We start from the raw sequence: 22,969 nt of genomic DNA, 5'->3' as shown, positions 1-22,969 counted from the left end.
CGACTACTCAAAGAAGTAAAAATGTAAATGGTTGATAAAAGTAAACATGTATTGGTGTTAATTTCTACTAATGCATGTTAGTATTAATTAAAAATGCAGTAAAATGTAATAAATATTTTGCTGTATTTATATGATACCAGGTGCACTGAAGGGTTAACATCAGGGGTGGGTTCCTGCCAGTTCTAACCTCTTCTATAGAAGAGGTTCCACAAATCTACAGTGCCGTTTAGAATCGGTTCCAGCTCCTTCCCCCGCCCATCCGCACATCATCAAGATGAAGAGTGAGAGGAGGAATTCTGGGAGTTGAAGTCCACAAGTCTTAAAGCTGTCAAGTTTGAACACCCTTGGTTTTTTTTTCTAAAGGGTTAGGGGTGCGAGGATCTTGTAACTTGACAGCTTTAAGACTTGCATGCTTCAAATGTCAGAGTTTCTGAGCCAACATTTTGGTTGCTAAGCAAGAGCATTGTTAAGTGAGTTTCACCACATTTTATAAGTTGGCCATGCCCACCCAGTCACATGGCTGGAAAGCCACTCCCACCCAGTCATATGGCTGCAAACCACTCCCACCCGGTCAATGGCCGGCAAGCCACTCCCACAAAGCAGGCCACACCTATAGAAGAGGTTCTAAAAATTTTTGTAACCCACCACTGGTTAACATATACAGATTAGTATGGGGCCCCTATGCTCCTGGGGCCCATGGGCAAGTGCTCATCAGGCCCATTCATTAAGACAGCCCTGCAAAGGGTTGCAAGAGGCTATCGCAGCCCAAAATGGAGCTCGGGAGCCCGTTGTCGCTGACAGACCACTCAGGCCACCACAGGCTCCCCCGACATGAATGACGTCGAGCTGGCCATGCCCCCTGCCCTGCTGGAGTTCAAACCCAACCCTGATGTGGCCCTCAATGAAATCGAGTTTGAATCCCCTGACTTTAGGTGGATCAAAATGGCAAAGGAAGTTTGCAAACTGCTGCCAGGGACTTACTCTCTTGGCCTGCCAAGGGTAGAATCCTTATTGACGCCACATGGATAGGATTGATGTTGAGACGTGAGAAGGGCAGGTTGCCGGGAGACAGACCTTCTACTTTTAGCACCGGAGACTGGAAAGTAAAAAAAAAAAGAGAGAATTAATGGATTTTACACTGTCTGTCTCCTGCATCTTGAACAGAGAAGAGATTACTCCAATCGTTTCCTCTGTTCCGGGTAGATTACTCAGATGCTGAGAAGCTGCTTTTTAAAATAAAGATAAACGAAGAATCCTTAAGGGCTTAAGAAATTATAGCTATATAATCATTTTTGCAGTTTGTGAAAGCTGGCTGTAGAAGGAAACCTTGACTTTGCTTTTTTTTTTCTTTTATTTTGGGACATTTAATCCTTTGTATGGATAGTTTTAATTGGAGCAATCTGGATTTTGTTTTTCATGCCACTGTTTTACATTATGACTGCATTTCTTTGGTTGATTATTTATTTAGTATATTTATTTAGTTCCTTGCCCAGTGGAATTTTCTTTGTGTGTAGGGGGGACTATAACCTGAGTCTTCCATCCCCAAGTTGAGCTCCTTCACCGCTGCCCCATACTAGCTCATATTCTCATAAAAGAGAAGGTGTAAGAGCCACGGTGGCGCAGTGGTTAGAGTGCAGTACTGCAGGCTACTTCTGCTGATCACCGGCTGCCAGCTATTTGGTAGATTGAATCTCTCCAGCTCAAGGATAACTCAGCCTTCCATCCTTCCAAGATGGGTAAAATGAGGACCGAGATTGTTGGGGGCAATATACTGACTCTGTCAACCGCTTAGAGAGGGCTGCAAAAGCACTATGAAACGGTATATAAGTCTAAGTGCTATTGCTATTACTATTGATTATTAAATTTATATCCATCTTGCAATGCGCTCTACATGGGGCAGCCCTTGAAGAGTGTTCGAAGACTCCAGCTGGTCCAGAATGCAGCCGCGCGAGCGATTGTGGGTGCACCCCGGTACACCCACGTTACACCTATGCTCCGCGAGCTGCACTGGCTACCTATTGGTCTCCGGATACGCTTCAGGGTGCTAGTTATTACTTATAAAGCCCTATATGGTATTGGACCTGGGTACTTGAGAGACCGCCTTCTGCCGATTACCTCCCACAGACCCATTCGATCCCACAGATTAGGCCTCCTCCGTATTCCATCTGCCAGCCTATGTCGGCTGGCGACTACTCGGAGGAGGGCCTTTTCTGTGGCTGCCCCGGCCCTTTGGAACGAGCTCCCCATGGAGATTCGGACCCTCTCCACCCTTCAGGCCTTCCGGATGGCCGTGAAGACCTGGCTGTCCCAGCAAGCCTGGGGTTGAGTCCCCACCCCCTACTCGAATTTGCTGTGTCTGTTGTGCTTTTAAATTGTTCGTATTGTCTGATTGTCTTTGTCTTACTTTTTGTAATTTCCCCTCCCTTGGCTTAGTTCAGCCGCCCTGAGTCCCTTCGGGGAATAGGGCGGCCAACAAATTGAATAAACTCATAAAAAAAACTCATAAAGATGGCTTACAACCCAGTAAAAAACAAGATAACAAACAAGAATGATAAATGTAAAGAAGAATAGTAATTATGTGAATGTATACTTAAAGGGGCATGTAAGAGAATAAAAAAAATAAAGAATTCTTTGAAAAAAAAAAGAAGATAACATTAAAATATTTAAATAGTAATTGGGCTCAACTATGATCATAAATCGAGGACTACCTGTATATGGATTAATATACCTTGATATTAGACAGAACATTCTCCTCATGTTTTACCAAGGGAGTTCTAACCGGTTCATGCAACATGGAGTCAAATCAGAAGATGAAGAAATAACCATGGTTCATACCAATGAATCCAGTTGAATCGGAGCAAAGGCCAAGATATTGCCAAGGGCATCAGATGTCTGGTTTAAAACGATGGAGTGAATAGGACCTCCTAGTCCATCAGAAATGACCAGATTCTGCATCTGGGTACCTCTGTCTGCTGCCAGCATCTTTATGGAGATAGTATAATTCGATCCTAGGAAAGATGTAGTAAGTTAGCAGGTTGTCTATGGAGATTCTCAGTCATCATGGTTCTCTCAAAGGTGCTTTTTTCAGGAGGCAACTGGACTTTCTGTTTTTTCTTTGAAGATGTTTTGCTTTTCATCTAAGAAGCTTCTTCAGCTCTGGTTGGGTGGTGGGAAATGGAAGGATTTATTTTCCTTGCAGATTTATATTCCTTGCAATAACAACTAACAGTCTTCAAGGAGTATAAATTCTTCCATTCCCCACTGTCCAGTCAAAGCTGAAGAAGCTTCTTGGATGAGAAGAGAAATGTCTTCAAAGAAAAATAAGAAAATCCAGTTGCCTCTTGAAACAGCACTTTCGGGACCTAAGTTAGCAGAGCTGACTCTTCCTTAATACACTCTTCTTCTGAAATGTCCCAAAAGTGCTTTTTTTTTAGGAGGCAACTGGACTTCCTTGGTTTATTTTCTTTGAAGACGTTTCGCTTCTCATCTAAGAAGCTTCTTCGGCTCTGACAGGCTAGTGGGGAACGGAAGGATTATACTCCTTGCAAGCAGCTGGTCATTTGCATCCTTTTAGATCAGTGGTAGTCAACCTGGTCCCTACCGCCACTAGTGGGCGTTCCAGCTTTCATGGTGGGCGGTAGGGGTTTGCTGTAGCTCTGCTTTATACATTTTATAAAGTAAAGTTACTTCCCTACTTCATAAATCACCATTACTGTGGAACCGGTGGGCGGTTAGAAAATTTTACTACTAACAGAGATACAAAAGTGGGCGGTAGGTATAAAAAGGTTGACTACCCCTGTTTTAGATGGTCGTTGAAGCACTTGGTTTACACGGTTTATCTGTATCCACAGGGTCACCTGAGTAGTACAAATACATCCTGTAATCTGCATTCCCCCCCCCCCCGGAAATCTGTTCATACTCCCAGACCATTCAAGGGTCTTCATTCCAAATTGGATTGCTAAGAGTCTATAGAGATTCTCAGTCATCCAGGTCATCCAGACATTTCGCTTCTCATCCTTCCATTCCCCACCATCCAGTCAGAGCTGAAGAAGCTTCCTGAATGAGAAGCAAAACATCTTCAAAGAAAAAAACCAGAAAGTCCAGTTGCCTACTGAAAAACAACAACACCTTGTACAACCATGACCTGGATGACTGAGAATTTCTATAGCTAATCTTTTTGCCATTGCGTGCCAAAAGTGGGGGGTGTTTGTGTGTTTGTGTCTCTGTGTGTGTGTGTGTGTGTGCCCACATCCATAATTCTATGTCCCCTGCTAGAATGCAACCCCTCACACATGCACATGCTCCCCATGTATGTGCATGTGCCTCCCCGCCTCCCGCTTTTGGTGTGCGATGGACGGTGGACCCATATTTTGCCCTCCCCAGGCTCCAGAGACTTCTAGGAGCCTGGGGAGGATAAAAACGGCCTCCCCCCCCCCCGAGACCCTTGGAGGCTGGAAATGGCTCATTTCCCGACTTCTGGTTTCCGTGTTAGGGCATTTTTCTCCCTCTGGAGGCTTCAGGAAAGCCTCCTGAAGCCTCTGGAGGGCAAAAGACAGCCCAACACGCAAACTGGAAGTTCGGGAACGGCTTCCCTGAAGCCTCCAGAGGGACAAAAACGGCCAGAAATCAAAGCTGAAATCAGTTGGACAGCGCGCTGGAGTTGAACAGGGAAATGCCTCGCAGGCCCTCAGAAATGGCTCTGCGTGCTAGAGATGAAATGAAAATAAATGAAATATGCTAGAGAATTTTACAATACAAGAATAATGGAATGCTGCAGAATATATATAAAGATGTACCCTATTGGGTGGATTTAGTATGATGTAATGAAATGCCATAACGTAAATTGATTCAAAATTTAGAATATCTCGCGTAAAATGAAGTAATAATAGTTATAGTCAAATAAATGATTAATAATGACAATAATGTATGCCTATATACTAGATTGATAATATGAGATTTTATATAAATTGTAAGTGAAGACTATGGAGAGATGCACAAAATGCTGTATGTAACTGGAAGATGGTTTTATGTTTTATATATATATTATTTGTGCTGATAAATAAATAAAGGGAGACTAGTATAGATCTATTTCAAGCTATTTAGCTCTCATCAGCTAGCATACCCTTACTGGGATTTGAACCTGGGCTATATTACATACTAGGCAGACTTCTTAGCCATTAGGCCACAGACTCTTATCCATTATCAGTGAAGCCAGGGTGAAAGGTATCTATTAGATTTTTACAACCTCTGGTAAGCCCCAATTATATATATATAAAATAAAAGAAATGGCTCCGCATGCCATCACAGCTCTATAGCCTTTTTCTTTTGAAATGGATTTCTCTTAGCACCTAAACTTTTTGCCTGACTTTTCCCCCAGCATGGATGTTGGTAATGAGGATTTGACCCCAGAGTTGCAACAGGTAAGGAAGACATACCTTTCATAGGCTGTCCTTGAATTGGAAGCATGTAGTTGTTCTGCTTCTGCATTATCTGGTATGTGAAGTCAAGCAAACTCTTGCCTCTAATCTCCACCTCATAAGAGCCCCTTGGGGTCACGGACACAGTCCACCGACCTTGCTGAGGGAGAGGAGATACCTTCACGACTTTTGATTGCTTGTGTCAATCATCAGACGAGGTTTTCCTAATGGGTCACCTATTGTGGAACATCACAAAAAGGTGTGAATTGCATCGCAGGTGGTCCTCAGCGTACGACCACAATTGAGCCCACATTTTCTGTTGCTAAGTGAGGCCTCTCTGGAGTTGCCCCATTTTACCACTTTTTCTTGCCGCAGCTGTTAAGCGAATCCCTGCAGTTGGTCAATTAGTCACACGGTTGTTAAGTGAAACTGGTTTTCCCCATTGATTTTGCTTGCCAGGAGGTCACAAAAGGGGATCGCATGACCCCCCCCTGGACACTGCGACCGTCATCAATACGAGTTATTTGCTAAGGGTCCAAATTTTGGTTGTGTGACCATGGGGATGCTGTGATGGTCATACATGTGAAAAAGGTTGTACGTCACTTTTTTCAGTGACTTGTAACTTTGAATGGTCACTAAATGAACTACTTTAAGTTGAAGATGGCCTGCAGAGGCTAAAATGCCCGGCATTATGGCTTCCTCCAATTCCAGACATCCACGATTGTGCAATTGAAGTCCTCCCCCCCATTTTTTTACATGCATCCCGTGCAGGGGTGGGTTTCTCGCCCCGTTCCAACCGGTTTGGTTGGAACAGGGCTGGCGGCGTCCTTGTGCACGTGCGCAGCGCACGCATGCGTACTAGCGTCTGTGCGATGCTCCAGCTGCTCCTGGAGGATCGCGCAGGCGCTGTATGCGTCCTGCGCATGCGTGGAAGTGCAGAACTCGTCAAAACCGGGTAAGGAACGCGGGCGGGCGGGTGGGCCCTTCACCGTTCCCGGAAGTTACTTACTTCCGGGTTCGCCGACCAAACGGTTCGCGGGGACCGCCGCGAACCGGTTGAAACCCACCCCTGATCCCGTGTCAGACAAGGGAAAGCGTTTGCTTGCATAGTTTTGCATACTCAATAACAGATTAACAGAGTTGGAAGGTACCTTGTAGGTCATCTAGCCCAACCCCCTGTCAAACAGGAGTCACTTCACTAGGGGTGTCAAACTCAATTTCATTGAGGGCCGCATCAGGATTGTATTTGACCTCAGGGGAGGAGGTGTGGGGGGGCATGGGCTTGATGTGTCGGGGGGCACCTGTGGTGACCCAAGTGCTCTGCCAGCAAAATGGACTCCTGAGCTCCATTTTTGGATGCTTCAGCCTCCTGCAACCCACTGCCAGAGAAAATGGAGCTCGGGATGGCTGCGGGTGGCCTCCCAAACTCCGTTTTCACTAGCAGAGGCACCCTGGGCCAGTCCTTCAAAGTTTTTAGGGCCAGATCTAAGTAACCCGTGGATCGCATCCTCCCCTCGGCCTTAAGTTTGACACCCCTGCCCTACACCACTTCTGACAGATGTCAGTCCAGTCTCTTCTTGAAAGCTTCCGGGATGAAGCTCCCACAACCTCCGAAGGCAAAGCTGTTCCACTGGTTGATTGTTCTGTAGGAAGTTAGCACCCACCCCTCTCCTAGAAAAAGGAAATATCCTGGGAATATTGAAATATTATGTTTGCCTGAATCAGAAATGGAGAAACATGTTTTTTAGGCAGGAAGCAGACTCACTCTTAATAGTCCCCACCTGTGTCAATAGGTCATTAAAAAGTCTGGGCCAGTCTATTCTACATAACAAAGATCCCCCTTCAGCTGCAGGGTGATGGGATAAAGGCATGATAGTATTAGCCTTTTACCTATCTCAACACAGGGCACCTGGGAAGAAGCAATGTTCAACCAAACTTGGATTCAAATCACAGCTTAAAGAGTTGCATGGCCCGATGGGAGTCTGACAACCAATCAGAATACAAGCTCAAGATCAAAGCCCAGAGAGGGCATAAAACCAGGGACTTTCAGCATCTCTGCCTCTTTTTCTTCTTCACCCAACATCTGGAAGCATGTGGCCCCCCTTTTCTGTTCAGGAACTCAATCCATGTGATCCTGTCCACCATTAAATCATCTTTCCAAGCAGCCTCCATGTTTCCAGTGTCTTTTACACTTGGAACCGAACCCAGAAGGATATTTCTGCCAACAGTTCTCACTGTCAGAAAAATTCTCCTTATTTCTAGGTTGAATCTCTCCTTGGTCTGTTTCCCTCCATTTGCACTCAGTTCAATTACCTGAAGGTTGCCAGATGTTAAAGTTGAATCTCTCACGCCTCAAAGTCTTGACTGAGATTGATATTTCGGAGAGAGTTTCATCCACGGGGAAGGAGAACTGACTTCCATCCACATGATTATGGGCTATTTTAACAGGAGCAGCATTCATGGACAGCTCCAGTATGCCAAGGGCCTTAGAGAGTTGGTTTTTCTTTACGTTCAAGTAGTAGCCCTGAGAAAAGGATGCTAATTCTTCATAGATGTTATCATAAGCTCTCTGAGAGGCTCTAGTGTTCCTCTTAACAACTTCTGCAAAAAATGAAATACACATTTCTCCTTTTAAGTGGCTCCTCCCGAGTTTACCAAAGAAAAGCAAATTGTTTTAGACCCTTTTGTTCCTATACAGTAGTCCTCGGCTTACGACCACAGTTGAGCCCAAAATCGATAATGCTAAGAAAGATATTAGTTTTTCTGGGTATAAATAGTTTGAAAGATGATAATCATAATGTTTACAACAATATTCATTTCATTGATATTAATTCTATAATAATAAAAATGTAATGTAATGGAATGGAATAGAATAGAATAACAGAGTTGGAAGGGACCTTGGAGTCTTCTAGTCCAACCCCCTGCCTAGGCAGGAAACCCTGCACCACTCCAGACAAATGGTTGTCCAATCTCACGCCACTAATGCAGGGAATACAGAAATGCACATATAGGTATTTTGCTGGTTGCTTTTTATGTGGTCTTTTTATTTGGCTAGTGTAATGTTTCTCAGCCTTGGCAAGATAAGTGGACTTCAACTCCCAGAATCCCCCAGTCAGACGTGCTGGTTTGGGAATTCTGAGAGTTGAAGTTCAAACATCCTAGTTACCAAGTTAAGAAACATTGGGCTAGAGAAAGGTTTTCTTCCTGTTTTCCCCTTAAATCAATACAATACAATACAATAGCAGACTTGGAAGGGACCTTGGAGGTCTTCTAGTCCAACCCGCTGCCTAGGCAGGAAACCCTATACCGTTTCAGACAAATGGTTATCCAATCTCTTCTTAAAGACTTCCCGTGTTGGGGCATTCACAACTTCTGGAGGCAAGTTGTTCCACTGATTAATTGTTCTAACTGTCAGGAAATTTCTCCTTATTCTAAGTTGCTTCTCTCCTTGATTAGTTTCCACCCATTGCTTCTTGTCCTGGCCTCAGGTACTTTGGAGAATAGCTTGACTCCCTCTTCTTTGTGGCAACCTCTGAGATATTGGAACACTGCTATCCTATCTCCCCATGTCCTTCTTTTCATTAAACTAGACATACCCAGTTCCTGCAACCGTTCTTCCTATGTTTTAGCCTCCAGTCCCCTAATCATCTTTGTTGCTCTTCTCTGCACCCTTTCTAGAGTGTCCACATCTTTTCTACATCGTGGGGACCAGAACTGAATGCAGTATTCCAAGTGTGGCCTTACCAAGGTATTATAAAGTGGTATTAACAATTCACGTGATCTTGATTCTATCCCTCTGTTTATGCAGCCTAGAACTGTGTTGGCTTTTTTGGCAGCTGCTGCACACTGCTGGCTCTTATTTAAATGGTTGTCCACTAGGACTCCAAGATCCCACTCACAGTTACTACTATTGAGCAAGGTACCACATATACTGTACCTGTGCATATAATAATAATTATCTGTTCCGGGCTTGTTTTCATTACACTAGACATTTATGATGGTTGCAGCGTGTCATGGAATCATCTTTTGCGAACTTCTAACAAACAAAGTCAATGGGAAGGCAGATTCACTTAATAACCATGTTACTAACTTAATCCTTGCAATGATTCACTTAACAACTCTGGCCCGAGAGGTCGTGAAAGGAGGCAAAAATCACTTTACAACAGTCTCACTTAACACAAAATGTGGGGCTCAATTGTGGTTGTAAGTTGAGGACTACCAGTATATGGTGTACCTGATCAATGAAATATGTCTATGGCCATGGACATCTGCATGTTCCTGACTTTAAAAATAAAAGACAAAGAAGTCACAGAATATTACTAGACATGGAATAGAATTTATGAATGGTTGGAGAGAAGAGGTAGAAATTAGATGAAGAATATTTACTGCTATATATGAATTAATATAAAGGTTTTTAATTATAAATATGTTAATATAATTAACAGCATTATAAATAAGCTAATATAAGGAAGAAATTGAGCCCAAAGTATTCTGTTATACTTTGTTACTATTGTTACCAGTATGTGTTAATATTTTGTTTTCTCTTTGTTTTTCTTTTGTAAATGACATACCCTGACAATACAGTGTATTCAAAATGTTTATGAATAAAAAAAAGAAAAAAAAAGAAATCCATGTTTCCCCAAAATAACACAGGATCTTATTTTATTTTGACCCCCAAAATAAGCGCTTGATATTATTTTCGGGGAGGTCTTATTATTTTTCAGCTGCAGGAGATGGTGAGTATGATCACTTCATGGCTGCTGCTGTGTTGCAATATTTTCCGGGAGGGCTTATTTCAGAGCATGTGCTCAAAAGCCCGATTGGGCTTATTATCTGGGGAGGTCTTATTTTGGGGGAAAGAGGGTATACCTATGGCCAGGGACATCTGCATGTTCCTGGAATTCCATGGAAATGACAAAGCCGCTCACGACATCATGACCCCAGCACTGTCCAATGAAGTGTCAAAGGGGCGGAGTTTGAATCATGACCTCATGACACGCCCTCCTTCATTTGCCCTTCCTTGCCATTCCCCACTAAGGCTAATGGCTGTCACCATAGTTTTCTTCAATGACTAGAGATGCTATCGGCAGCGGGGGCCTTTCTTCAGGATGTCTCAGATCACTAGGGATTCTGGCTTACCATCTCGTACAAAAAATTTCTTTGTGGCTTCAGTGGCTGTTTCTGTAGCTTCCTTGTGCAAATAGGAATGAGAAGAGAGCAGGGGGTCAGCTGCCTCTTTATGGCTGTCCCCAGGAGAGGAGGGGTCTTGGGTGGCATCATTCTCCCCGCCATGTCCACATTTGCCTGCATGGGGGGAAAAAACCATAATAGAAATGCATATTAAAAAAAGGGCAGGGCTTTCAGTGGTGAGATTCAGCCAGTTCGCACCTATTCGGGAGAACCAGTTGTTAACTTTCTAAGCAGTTCAGAGAACCGGTTGTTGGAAGAATCTCCTTTTGTTTTTTTCTCACATTACAGGGCTAATCCTGTAAGGAAGGCAGGAAGGAAACATTCTGGTGTTGTTTCTAGTCTAATCTTTATTGCCCTGATTACAGAAACTGCCTCTCTGGTTAACCCTTGTTACATTCTAACAGCTAAGGTGGAGAACCCATCGATGTGAGTGATGTTGAGTTGGCCATGCCCACACGGTCACATGACCACCGAGCCATGCTTACCCAGCTGGTCTTTAGGGCAGAGAACTGGTTGTTAAATTATTTGAATCCCACCACTGAGGGCTTTCATTGTGCAGTTGTTGGCGGCTGGGTTTTTTTAAAAAAAATTATTTAAAACATTTATATAGCTGCCCATCCAGGAGTGGGATTCAGCCAGTTCAGGCCGGTTCAGGCAAACTGGATGCTATTTTTACATCTGGTTTGCTGAACTGGTGGTTTGCAAGGACTGGCTGGCCACGCCCACCCCACCCGCTTCTCCTAGGAGTCTCCAGGTGACCTATTTTGGATGCCAGATAAGTGCACGGCCCGCATGGAGGCTCTGGGAGGGCAAAAAAACAGGCCTCCCAGAAGTGGACCTGTTTCCAGCCTTTGGAAGGCCTCCAGAGCCTGGAGGGAGGCTATTTTTGCTTTCCCAGAGGCTTGAGGAAAGCCTCTGGAGCCAGGGGAGGGCAGAAATGTGGTGCAGGAGGCCGAGTAGGCATCCACCCAGCAAGCGGGAGGAGACCCGGTTGCTAAAATTTTTGAAACCCACCCCTGTGCCCATCTTACAACTAATCCTGCACGGCTCCCAGGTAAAAATTAAAAGACGTTTAGAGTTATTTTGAAAATGATAGTGCTCAACCAGTTAAGACATAAAACATGAAAAAGAACAAAAATCTGGCAACAACGCATGCTAATGTGCATTCTCTAATATTACCCCAACGCTTGAGGGAAAAGTCAGGTCTTAAGGAAGGTGAAAATGGTGGATATCTACTAAACTTCAAGGGGTAAGGTGTTTCATTGCACAGGGGCGGCCATGCAAGCTTTCTAGCTCACATCATTAGGCCAGAGGTGTCAAATTCGATTTCATTGAGGGCTGCATCAGGGTTGTGTTTGATCTCAGGAAGCCGGGTGGATGTGGTCAGGGTAGGCGTGGTCATCTTAATATCACTCATGTCAGCACCTGTAGTGGCCTGAGCACTCTGCCAGTGGAAATGGGCTCCCAAGCTCCGTTTTCAGCTGAGACGACCTCCTGCAACCCTCTGCCAGTGAAAGCAAGCTCCATTTTCACTGGCAGAGGGTTGCAGGAGGCTGTCGCAGCCGAAAACAGAGCTTGGGAGGCCGTTTTCGCTGGTAGAGGGACCATGGACTGGTCCTTTACTGTTTCCAGGGCCGCCCTGCGGGCCAGATCTAAGCACCCCATGGGTCAGATCTGGCCCACGGGCCTTGAATTTGACACCCCTGATTTAGGATAAGGGACTAGGAGTGTGCCCACCCTATTTGACCTTGTAGGTGGGGCAGGGGTGGGTTCCAGCAATGACTACTGCCAGTTCGCTTGTAGGCGTGCCGGACATGCCCGCTTGATGTATGTTGTGCACACATGCGCAGTGCAATAAAAACCTATGGTGCTGCATGGAGAACCGGTTTGGGGGCGTGGCAGGCCTGGGTCGCTGCCGGTTCCAATGACCCAGGCTGCCAAGCCACTACCGGTCTGGCCGAACCAGTCCGAACCGGTAGGAACCCACCACTGACGATGAGTCAACGTCCTTAGGGAAAGGATGTCGTGCAGATAATCTAGCCCTGTGCCTTTAAAGGTTATGATTTGCACCTTGAATTGCACCTGCAGAGAAACAGGAAGGTAGTGTAGTTCACACAACAGAGGTATTATCTGGGATGAACTTTAATTGTTTGTATGCCTTCCTCAGTAGTAATTCTTAATTTCTCATAATTCTTTGCTGAGAGCTTAAATTTTCCAAATAGTACAACTGTTCTAATCATTTAGATTTTTTTTAAAACTTGGAAACCTATTTCACTTTTCTCTAATAGGGCAACCTTTCTACAAAGAGATATTCCAGTGTTGCTAGCACAGCTGGTAGAACGGATCTGGAAATCAACTCCAGAGGAAGGCTAAAACTATCTTCTATTGAGATTGACTATATAACTAGTATTTACAAATCTGATTGATCTCTCTTCTTTCTTACACTCCCATGACTCAGGAGTATGTCTGAGTCTTTGCTAAATATTATCTATCTGTTGTGGACTTAAGATATCCACCCCATCTCTTTGATAATTGAGTTTGTGTATCTCCCTCAAAATCATCTTTTTTACTCCCTACATCTCTGTTAAAGTTGTCATGAATATAGAAAACAAAGAAATGGATCCCTCACATATTTGCTCTTACCGTATATTTTTTCTTTAATTTTTTAAAAAAGTGTCATTTCTTTGTTTGATTGTTGTGGCGTTGTTGAGAATCAGGTGGTAAATTAATACATTCTTATTAATGTTTTTTTAAAAAAATTCTTAGCCTGGATGAGATCGCCAGATCAGCAGAAAGCATTCAAACAACAGATCTTCCTCGTGCTGGTTATACACAGAAAGGACTACTCTATCTTCTCTAACCAAAATGTACATCAAACGTGTACATCAAATCTCAAAAGCCAATGAAAAAATACTGATTTCTTTTTCTAGAAGTGCTGCTCCAGAGAATGTTTGTGAGCAGATGATTGACATGGGAAAAGGGAACAAAAAATTGTAGACCAAGCAAATGGTCATAAAGCCCCTATTGTTCCTGGCTAGATATTACGCAGAAAAGAACTTCAAATATTGCAGCTGAAATAGCTGTTGCTAAGAGACATTTCAAACCTGGCAAGCCAGAAGCTATAAAAAAATGTTAAATCCCTGACCAATAAGTTCATGGTTGCCCTTAGTACAAAAGTGTATCGTGAAATCTAAACTCTGAAGATGCTTCAACTTCTTCTAAACTAGAGTTTCATAACCTTGGCAATTTTAAGATGTGTCGCTGGGAAATCTGAGAGTTGAAATCCACCTCTCTTCAACTTGCCAAAGTTGAGAAACATTTAATCTATATATTCTGTCACAAAAGTATAATATATCCAACTCCCCCTTCCATCTGTTCCCTGATCTCACTTGATCATAGCTAAGGGGCTAGTGAGAAATGTGGAAAGGAAGGTGATGGAAGTTCAGGAGTAGAGCAGGCCGGCCCCTTGGATATGCCATACTTGAATTCAAGGGCATGGCAGCTGTGACATATCTAAACAACTTAACTGTTGTGGCCCGCCAGTAGCCAGCAGAGCTGGCAGCAGACTCGGACAATGAGGAGGTTGGGGGGAACATGGACCAGTCCTGGAGTCTGGGAAGACTCTGATGAGCCTCTGTGTCGGAGGCAGAGAAGAAGCCAGGGCCATCTGACAGTTCAGCCTTCAGATATCAGTGAGGCAGATGAACAGCTGGAGCCTGTTCCCAGTGTGCGCATGCGCAGTGTTGCCAGACGAAGGGAACAGCTAAGGAACAGGGGTCGACTTGGGAGTAAGGCCACAGATGGATGGTGAATGGCCCCTCCCATAGGGAACAAAAGAGGAGTGAAAGGGGAGGGGTGTTTGCAGGAGACAATTAGTTCATTCCTGCCTTCTTGCCAAGTATTGCAACATCTGAAAGATATCGGCCTGGCCACTCTCCAAGTCTGATAAAGGTCGGTAATTGTGAACTATCTTGAAAGACTGTGGGAGAGGACAGACTTTGCTGGAGAGGAATTCACTGTAAATTAAATAAAAGGGGTTTATTGGGACAAGGACTTGGCTTCGTGCCGCTGGGAAAGCCTAGGTCAGAACATTACTGAACTTGGTTGCTTTCTTTCAGACATTTCATTATCCAGACTAGATTGTATAATGTGGACTAGTGGATTAGCCTGATGACGTTACCTAGTTTGGGTAATGAAACATCTGCAAGAAAACAACCAAGCTCAGAGAGACGATGATTTGCATTGTCAGTCAGTCATAATTGTGGTGATTGATTGGTAATGAAAAGTTGGTGACATCACCCGAATGGGTACCATCTATCTATCTATCTACTATATAAAAATGGCTCTATGTGTGTGTGTGTGTGTGTGTGTGTGTGTGTAGGTTTCAGCACAACTCTGGAACTCCTCAAGCAATTTCAACCAAACTTGGTACGCAGATGACTTACTCTCTGGAAAAAAATACTGTGGGGGTAAAACTTCCCTAACACCCCTCGGGGTATGTGTTCTGTTAAAATACACCGTTTTGCCTTAAAATGGCTTCTACTGTACTGTTGTAAAATGGCCTCTATTGTACAGCACAGTGGAATTGCCATGGTAACGACTTCACAGTATTCCACAAGGGGCTCCCTTTGTTAAGGGGGAAAATCCAACATTAGAAATTACATTTGGTCTGGACATTTCCCCCCTATAAATAAATACCCAGGCAACGCCGGGTTATCAGCTACTATTAAATAAATATGCCCATGAGGCTTTGTACAGGCTGAATACCTTTTGATTTTGCTTATTTTCTGGAGAAATATATAATAAGAACAATGCTTCTGAAATTTAGTAGTTAAACATTAGGAAGGAAATTTGTACACCACAAAATTGGCTTAATTATATGTGATTGTCTGCCCTGTTGAGCTATGACAACTAAGCTTATCTTATCCGTTTTTCTATATAGAATACGTACCTCCTCAGATGCATGGAGGGAGATCCTGTTGGTCTGGCCCAGACCAGAGAGAGAGAAGAGACAAAGTCGTGGGAGAAACGAGGATAGACAATAAGAACTACGAAGGTTGTTTTAGAAGGGAGTAGGAAGAAGAAAAGGTGGAGAATACGTTTGATATGCATGTGTGGAGCAGTTGTTTCTCTGCTGGAGAAGAAAAGTATATGGTTTCTCTGAAGGAAGAGAAGCAAACTCCTAGAAGATGATATTTTCATCCAAGATGGGACACAGGGAAAAGTGGCTATGGACAGAAGGTCTTTAATAAAGCCCTAGGCTCTGGAAGGAATTGGCAGAAGCCTCCCAAGAGAGATTCTTCTCCCAATAGAGCAGACACAGAGGAGACCAGCTAAGCAAATCCAAAGAAAGTTAGATGACCAGCGCTGAGCACGCACATTTGTAAATCCAGCATGTTCCTCCCTTTTACTCTTTCTTGATAATCCTGGAAATGGGGACGAAGATGTAGTGAAGGGTGGGAGGAAATGAAGCATTCAGGAGGAGAGCTAGAGGGGAATAGTCACTAGGATAGAGACTGTTGGAAGAAATGTCCATCTGGGTTCATCTGCAAGTGGGAAGAAAGACACTGGAAACATGGAGACTGCATGGAAATATGGTTTAATGGTGGACAGGACCACATGGGTTTTTTGGTCCTGGGCAAAGAAAAAGCACCTAGGTGGAGAGATAGATTTATGCCCTCTCTTGAGCCGTGCCTTGGAGTTTCCTGTTCCTGTGGCAAGAAATGCAACCTGATTCATTGTCAGACTCCCATGGGGCCATACAGGGGTAACTTGTAGTGTCTTGAGTCCCAAGCTTGGTTGAATCTTGCTGGGTGATGTAATCTTCCCAGGTGCCCCCTTTGTTGATCTTGGGTGAGGTATTTGCCTATGAATAGACCTAGCCATCTCTTTATCTCATCTGCTGTGGGCTATTGTGGAGGGTGGGGGCTATTAAGAGTGAGTCTGCTTCCTGACTAAAAGACATGTTTCTCCATTTCTCATCCAGGGAAATATAATATTCTGCCTTTTTAATATTTCCTAGAATATTTCCTAGAATATTTCATTCTACTAGAAGAGGGGTGGTGCTAACCTCCTACAAGACCTAAGAAGAAACCTGAACCTGGGTAGATGTCAGGATTTTGTTGTTAATATCTATCGTAAATAGTTTTGCTGGCCACAGTAAAGAAGGTCCATAAAAGCCTCCACTATCTTGGTTTCTTTGTGACAGTTACCATTTGTAACTCTAATTACCCCTTCCAGTCCTAAAAAGAACCCAGTCATACCATGGCAGATGGGAATAATGGGCCTTCTGATGTCATACCAAGCTTCCTGTTTTTGTCAGGATTTCCACATAAGAGAAATGGTGGAGGATCTATTTGAGCCCGGAGGGGAAAGCAGGACACATCCTATGAAGACCTTCCCACCCTCCCACTGGTTACCTTCCAAACAGGCTTGAAATGATTGTGCTGTTCCATTCTTCTCTTTAAGCGCTCCACCTTTCTCGAGATGGTCTCCAGGTGAAGGGTTTTTCTCCATGACAGCCTGCCTCATCCTCTTTCCTGGGATGTCGGCATTGGTGAAATCACTTGACGCAATGCCTTCCGATTCACGGTTGGGAGCAAACCCGTTCACAAGTCCCATGCAGCAAAAGGGCTCTCTGGCCAACAGCATAGTTTGTGGCTCGGCTTGGGTAGGCCGGACAAAAACTAAACAAAAAAGTTTTCCCCCACGTCTGCCTCACAACCTCTGCTTGCCTGCCTGCCTTGGCTGTGGGAGTTTAATAGCTGAAGTTATGGAGGGGGGGGGAGAAAATGAGCAGCTGCCAGTTGTTCATCTTTTTTTTTTTCTCTTCATATTGAATCTGCCTCTCTAATGAAGTCAGCATCGTAAACCCTCCCTCCCCCCGGCTGCAAAGAGGAACATTGCAAATAGAGTTTCTGACCAGTTGCCAGACTGGTATTTGCTGAAACTCCATGGGTTGCAGTGGGGGAGTATGTGAGTCCTGTTTGTTTAGCAAGGCATTTCGCAATCTTGGCAACTTTAAAGATGTGCGTACTTCAGCTTTGACATTAAAAACCTTTCACTGTGGATTTGCTTTTGAAAGCATTGTGTCTCGGAGATCTTGTCACTTTCTAAGTGTTTCCGGCACAAGAGCACAATGCAGCCTTCTGATAACAGAATAGTAGAATAACAGAGTTGGAAGGGACCTTGAAGGTCTTCTAGTCCAACCCCCTGCTTAGGTAGGAAACCCTGCACCACTTCAGACAAATGGATGACCAATCTCTTCTTAAAAACCTCCCCTGTTGGAGCACCCACAATTTCTGGAGGTAAGCCCTTCCACTGGTTAATTGTTCTCACTGTGAGGATATTTTTCCTTAGTTTTAAGTTGGTTCTCCCCTTGATTACTTTCCATCCATTGCTTCTCATTCTGCCTTCAGGTACTAATGAGAAGAGATGGACCCCTTTAGATTCACCCTTTTAGACTGTAGAAACTTAGATGGTCGTAAGAATGTCACTAGCTCTACAAGTGATGCTGTTGAGGTTCTTAGCCAGGGCCTGGAGTCTGTGAGGGTCTGGATGGGAGGGAGCAAATTACAACTCATCCTGGCAAGATGAAGTAGGTCTGGCTCTTTGGGTCCCCTGGATCTGGTGATTTTCCCCCCTCCCATCTTTACCTTTTATGGGATAACAACCCCCAGACCGAGCTGGTGTGCAATTGTGATGACCCAGGACAAGACATGGAGACAACACAGCCAGTGGATTGTTCAAACTCCCCTTTATTGCTCCAACTTTCCCTAAAACGCTCCCACATTTACGGCAAGTCCCACAACAAAGCACTCTCTCTCTCTTACACACACACACAGCAGCCTCTGGTCCAGCAAAATGCTATTAGCACAATGGCTTCAAAGCAAGAAGTCCAGTGAGGCAAAGGAACAAGGCAATGAGTCCATGAAGCAAAGGAGCAAAAGATTTTCTAAAGAGAGTAAAAAAATTAAATAAAGACTCTCAACAGACATAGGTGCTTCTGAAGTTAGTTTTATTGGGCTCCACCAGAGAGATGGGCCAAGGGTACTACCATTTGGCTGATTATGATCCTAGGGTAAGGGACATCCAGGGACCAGAAATAAGATCCATTTTGCGTCAGGGCATTCCTTCAATGTACACCATCTCTATGGAGTAAAAGTGAACAAAGGAATCGAATTGAGAAATGCAAGCTATTTTTTCAGCATCTCCCTTTCCCAAATTTTACCATAAGACTATCAGAAAAAGTAGCAGCCCTGGTTTTCTGGTTAACAACTTTTATTGTTTTTTTTAAAATGTTGTTTACTTGAAGACATGGCTGGCTGGGGAATTCTGGGAGTTGAAGCCCAAATATCTTAAAGTTGCTAAGGTTGAGAGATATAAGGCTGAACTTCAGCAGGTGTACTTTGAATTCTAGTGCTGAGAAGGGCCAATGGGAGAAGATGCACCTGTTGAATTTGCATTGGCCACGAGCTGTTCAAGAGAAAGTCTATTGCTTTGTGGGCTCTTAATCCTGTTTCTTTGTCATCAGTAACTCTCTGCTTGGTGGGCTGTTGCGACGACAAACAAAAGCTACAATGTGGTTGCAGATGGCATTGTGTTGCATTCTCCTTAGGAGAGCTCACAAAGTCTATTCTGCTGGATCTACATTTTTCTGCATGTGATATTGCAAAGTGCATAGAAAATAGGCGGTGCTTGTGCTGTGATGTTGTCACACTGCTAGTGTTATTTTTTCATTATCCCCTGGATCCATCTTTATTCTCTGTGGTATAAGCAACTGGGAGGGAGACATAGAGGGAAAATGCCACCAGGCTTTCAAGATTCCTTATTTGCTGTGCCCTGTATTAGTTTTTCTCAAGCTCAGCAAGATTGCTCAGGGAATTCTGGGAATTGAAGTCCACCCATTTTAAAGTTGCCGAGGTTGAAAAACATTGCTCTGTATCAATAAAATGGGCTCCAGGATGTCTGGTGTAGTCTATTCCTTCACCTGGTCTACCTTAAGGGACTGACAGGACTACGTCTTCCAGATTCATAGCTGACATTATTTTCCATTTTTTAAAATTGCTGTTATTACTTACGCTTAGTGTTCCAAATAATTCTGACTGGATTCAGTACTTTGGGGTATTAGATCCTTCCTAAAGTCTGGGACCTCTGATTCCCACAGAATTGAAATTTGGCAACTTTTATAAAAGAATTTTATGACATAAAAATGACCATAAAGCATTTTATGACAAATTACAAAATGTCATGAAAGATTTCAAATAGTCAACAGCTGAGGTTTGAATGCACTACACAAGAGGGGGTCCCCACCCCACGGCAGGCCGGTACCAGTCCATAGACCGTTAGGAAACAGGCTGCGCACGCAAGTGAAGCTTCATCTGCGTTTGTGCGAGGTCTAGATAGTGTGTGCAACCACACACACACCATCAGTCCATGGAAAAATTGTTTCCCACAGAACTGGTTCCTTTTGTGCCCCAAAGATTAGGGCCCACTGTTATACAGTTCAAAACTGGCTATTTTCAAGGTAGATACATCCCTAAATTTTTAAGAACATTTGTAGCGAAGGCAGCAGTGCAGTTAGTAGCTCTGCTGTTAAGTGCCAGGGAATTCAGAAAATCCAGCCAGTTCAAATAAATATTAAGGTTTATTGCTCACTACAAGAATCTGAACTACTAATGGTCAAAGCAAATTGGCGGTAGATAAGAGTCAAAGGAATTCAAGGTGAGCTGGATTTAGATCTCTTATGGTCATGAAGGGATTCAGGACCAATGACATGTTTGACCCTCCCTCGGGCTCAGTCGAGTTATCTCCTACATCTGCCATTGTTGACTGCATTGAAGAAGAATCTGGTAAGAAAACATCTCTTATTTATGACCCAGGCTCTTGGGTTGCCTAATTTTGACTAAAGAGAAAGAAAAAGTGCTCTAATGAATGGGTTGGCAGCTTCAGCTGCTTAACTCACTAGCTTGGAGGAGGCTTAGAGTTTCTGTAGTCCATCGTGAAACTGCTCGTGTTCCCAACCTCATCACTGATCAAAACTTCTGCAAAATTGCAGCAGGTTGACCTACGGAGGAGAGCAAAACAAGAAAAAATGAAATTAAAAAATATTAATACATGCTCTGTCCTAAATATTAGTTAATTTTAAATGTAAAATTAGCTAATATTAATAGCAGCACATTCTGTCTGCTTTAGCAAGAATTTCTTTTTGCTAGTTACCTAATATAGATCTGGCTAAAATCTCTGTGTTTTGTAATTTGGGGGGTTTCAAATTAATAAAAGCAATATTCTAATTTGGGATTATTTTCACCTGGGAAAAAAGATATAGCTGAGTGTTAAATCAATAAAGGCAACCATCTCTTTGCATCTTTGTTTTCTATTTTTGCTGGAAATTTTGTGAACTCCAGAGGGCACTCTTAGTCTATTTCAGAATAATTAGAAGCCTGCTGATTTTCACAAATATCCAGGAAGAAGCACACAACCAGCATGTAAACTGTTATAAATGATTAATTATTTGGCTTCCTCTTTAAACATAATAAGAAGCTCAGCCAATAATAAAGACTGTTGGTAGTGGTCAGAGCTATTGTGCGCTGAAGAGTGAATGTTGCACATTCGTAAGGCAGGCAAGGGACGAAACGAGCTTTGGGATGTTACGTTGTAAAAGTCCAGGGCAGAGAAGGAGAAAGCTGAGATTTACTTGCACTTACATTTACAGGTAGTCCTTAATCTATGTCCACACCTGAGACCAAAATTTCTGTTGTTAAGCAACATGATTGTTAAATGAGTCATGCCCAATTTTACAATCTTTTTGCACAATGGTTTTTAAGTGAACCACTTCAGTTAAGTGAATCAGGTGGTCTTTAAGTGAATTTCCTATTGATTTTCCTTGTCAGTAGCCATCTGGGAAGGTTGTAAATGGTTATCATATTAATTCAGGATTCTACAACCATTGTAAATACATGCTGGGTACCAAGCAATCAATTTTTGATCATGTGACCATGGGGTTGCTTCATCGGTTTGAAGTGTGAAGAAGTTACATTTTTCAGTGCTGTTGCAATTTTGAATAGTCACTAAATGATTGGTTGTAAATCGAGGACTACCTGTGGTTTTATCTTATCTTTATTATTATTACTTTTATAAATAACTCAAAGTAAAGATACCCAATACTCCTTCCTTCTCTTTTCCCCATAACAACAATAGGGTTGGACATAACAACAGCTGTGTTGGACAGAGAGAGAAGGACTAGCTCAAAGTTATTTAGCTGGCTTTCATGCCTAAGGTGGAGCTAGAACTCACAGTCTCCTTGTCTCTAACTTGGTTCCTTAGTATTAGAAATTCTGCTTATATACAGCATCACAGAGCAAACAACGAGTAAACAAAGACTATTGGCTGAATACTACTGTAGTGGTTGCATACAAATATTCCAAAAAAATCCCAACACTTAGCTACTAAACCAATCTGGCCCTCAATTGTTCTCCTTCAGCTCCAGATTAAAGGAAAACAAAAGGAAGGCCAAGTAAAATTGAATTGGAAAGATTTAAGTTTCAAGTTTAAGGTTTAAAAGTATAGGTTTAAAACTGCGGGAAACTTAGTTTTTGTTTTCAGGGTGGGATGCAATCATTTTAATTTTCTCTGCATTATTTTAAGGAGTCACTGCTAAAAACTAACTGGAGAGGTGTGGTATCCTAGAGGTAAGGATGCTTGCCGCCCACTCAAAGGTTGAGAATTCAATCCTAGGCAGTGATAAATGTTTGGCTGCTGATAGAATTAGACAAATGGCGAAAGTTGTGGGAGAGGAGTTATAAATTAACAATGTCAACTGCATATAAAGAAAACATATATAAAATGTTTTACAGATGGCATTTCCCACCAGCAAGATTGGCTAAGATGTTCAAGGATATGTCTGCTAAGTGCTGGAAATGTAACCAGACACCAGGCTCTTATTACCACATGTGGTGGAGGTGCCCAAAGGCAAAAAAGATATTGGACTAAAATACACACTTGGATAGAAAAAATGATAAAGGAACACATAGACCTAAAACTAGAAATATTTCTGTTGGGTATCATACCAGAAAAATATATAGGGAATATGTACTTAATACTACATGTGTTAACAGCAGCTAGAATTATATTTGCACAACATCGGATGAGCATGGAGATCCCTACAGAAGAGAATGTAATTAAAAAATAGAATGTGCAGAAATTGAAAGATTAACACTGAAAATTAAACACAAGGAAGGCACTGAATATTTCTTAATATAGGATTCTTTCTATCAGTGTATTATCGAATGTATTAATGAACAGAAGTTAGATTTCAAAAAATACAAGAGAACAATTAATTTTGTAAAAATGTTTACCAAATG

General features: G+C 43.0%; 2 protein-coding genes across 3 annotated transcripts in view; both read right to left on the bottom strand.

The window, feature by feature from the left end:
- LOC116504336 overlaps positions 1-17,234 on the bottom strand; it is a 33,798-nt gene extending 16,564 nt beyond the window's left edge. Inside the window, exons 1-6 of one of the 2 annotated variants that reach the window (XM_032211295.1) lie at positions 17,027-17,234; positions 10,557-10,721; positions 7,731-8,018; positions 5,436-5,653; positions 2,836-3,008; positions 982-1,096 (exon numbers count right to left, since the gene is read on the bottom strand). In XM_032211295.1, coding sequence (XP_032067186.1) covers positions 982-1,096; positions 2,836-3,008; positions 5,436-5,487 — 340 coding nt within the window. In that variant the 5' untranslated portion in view covers positions 5,488-5,653; positions 7,731-8,018; positions 10,557-10,721; positions 17,027-17,234. The remainder of the gene's footprint in view (positions 1-981; positions 1,097-2,835; positions 3,009-5,435; positions 5,654-7,730; positions 8,019-10,556; positions 10,722-17,026) is intronic. The other variant, XM_032211296.1, reaches the window with a different exon arrangement.
- A 1,373-nt stretch (positions 17,235-18,607) lies between these two features.
- LOC116504451 (von Willebrand factor A domain-containing protein 7-like) overlaps positions 18,608-22,969 on the bottom strand; it is a 45,710-nt gene continuing 41,348 nt past the window's right edge. The window contains 2 exon segments of the mRNA XM_032211455.1: positions 18,608-18,757; positions 20,572-20,673. Coding sequence (XP_032067346.1) covers position 18,757; positions 20,572-20,673 — 103 coding nt within the window. The 3' untranslated portion in view covers positions 18,608-18,756.

This window comes from Thamnophis elegans, chromosome 2 (genome assembly GCF_009769535.1).
Source record: "Thamnophis elegans isolate rThaEle1 chromosome 2, rThaEle1.pri, whole genome shotgun sequence".
Lineage (NCBI taxonomy): Eukaryota > Metazoa > Chordata > Lepidosauria > Squamata > Colubridae > Thamnophis > Thamnophis elegans.
Note: the sequence above shows the minus strand (reverse complement) of the source record. Positions and strands in the feature narration are given on the sequence as shown.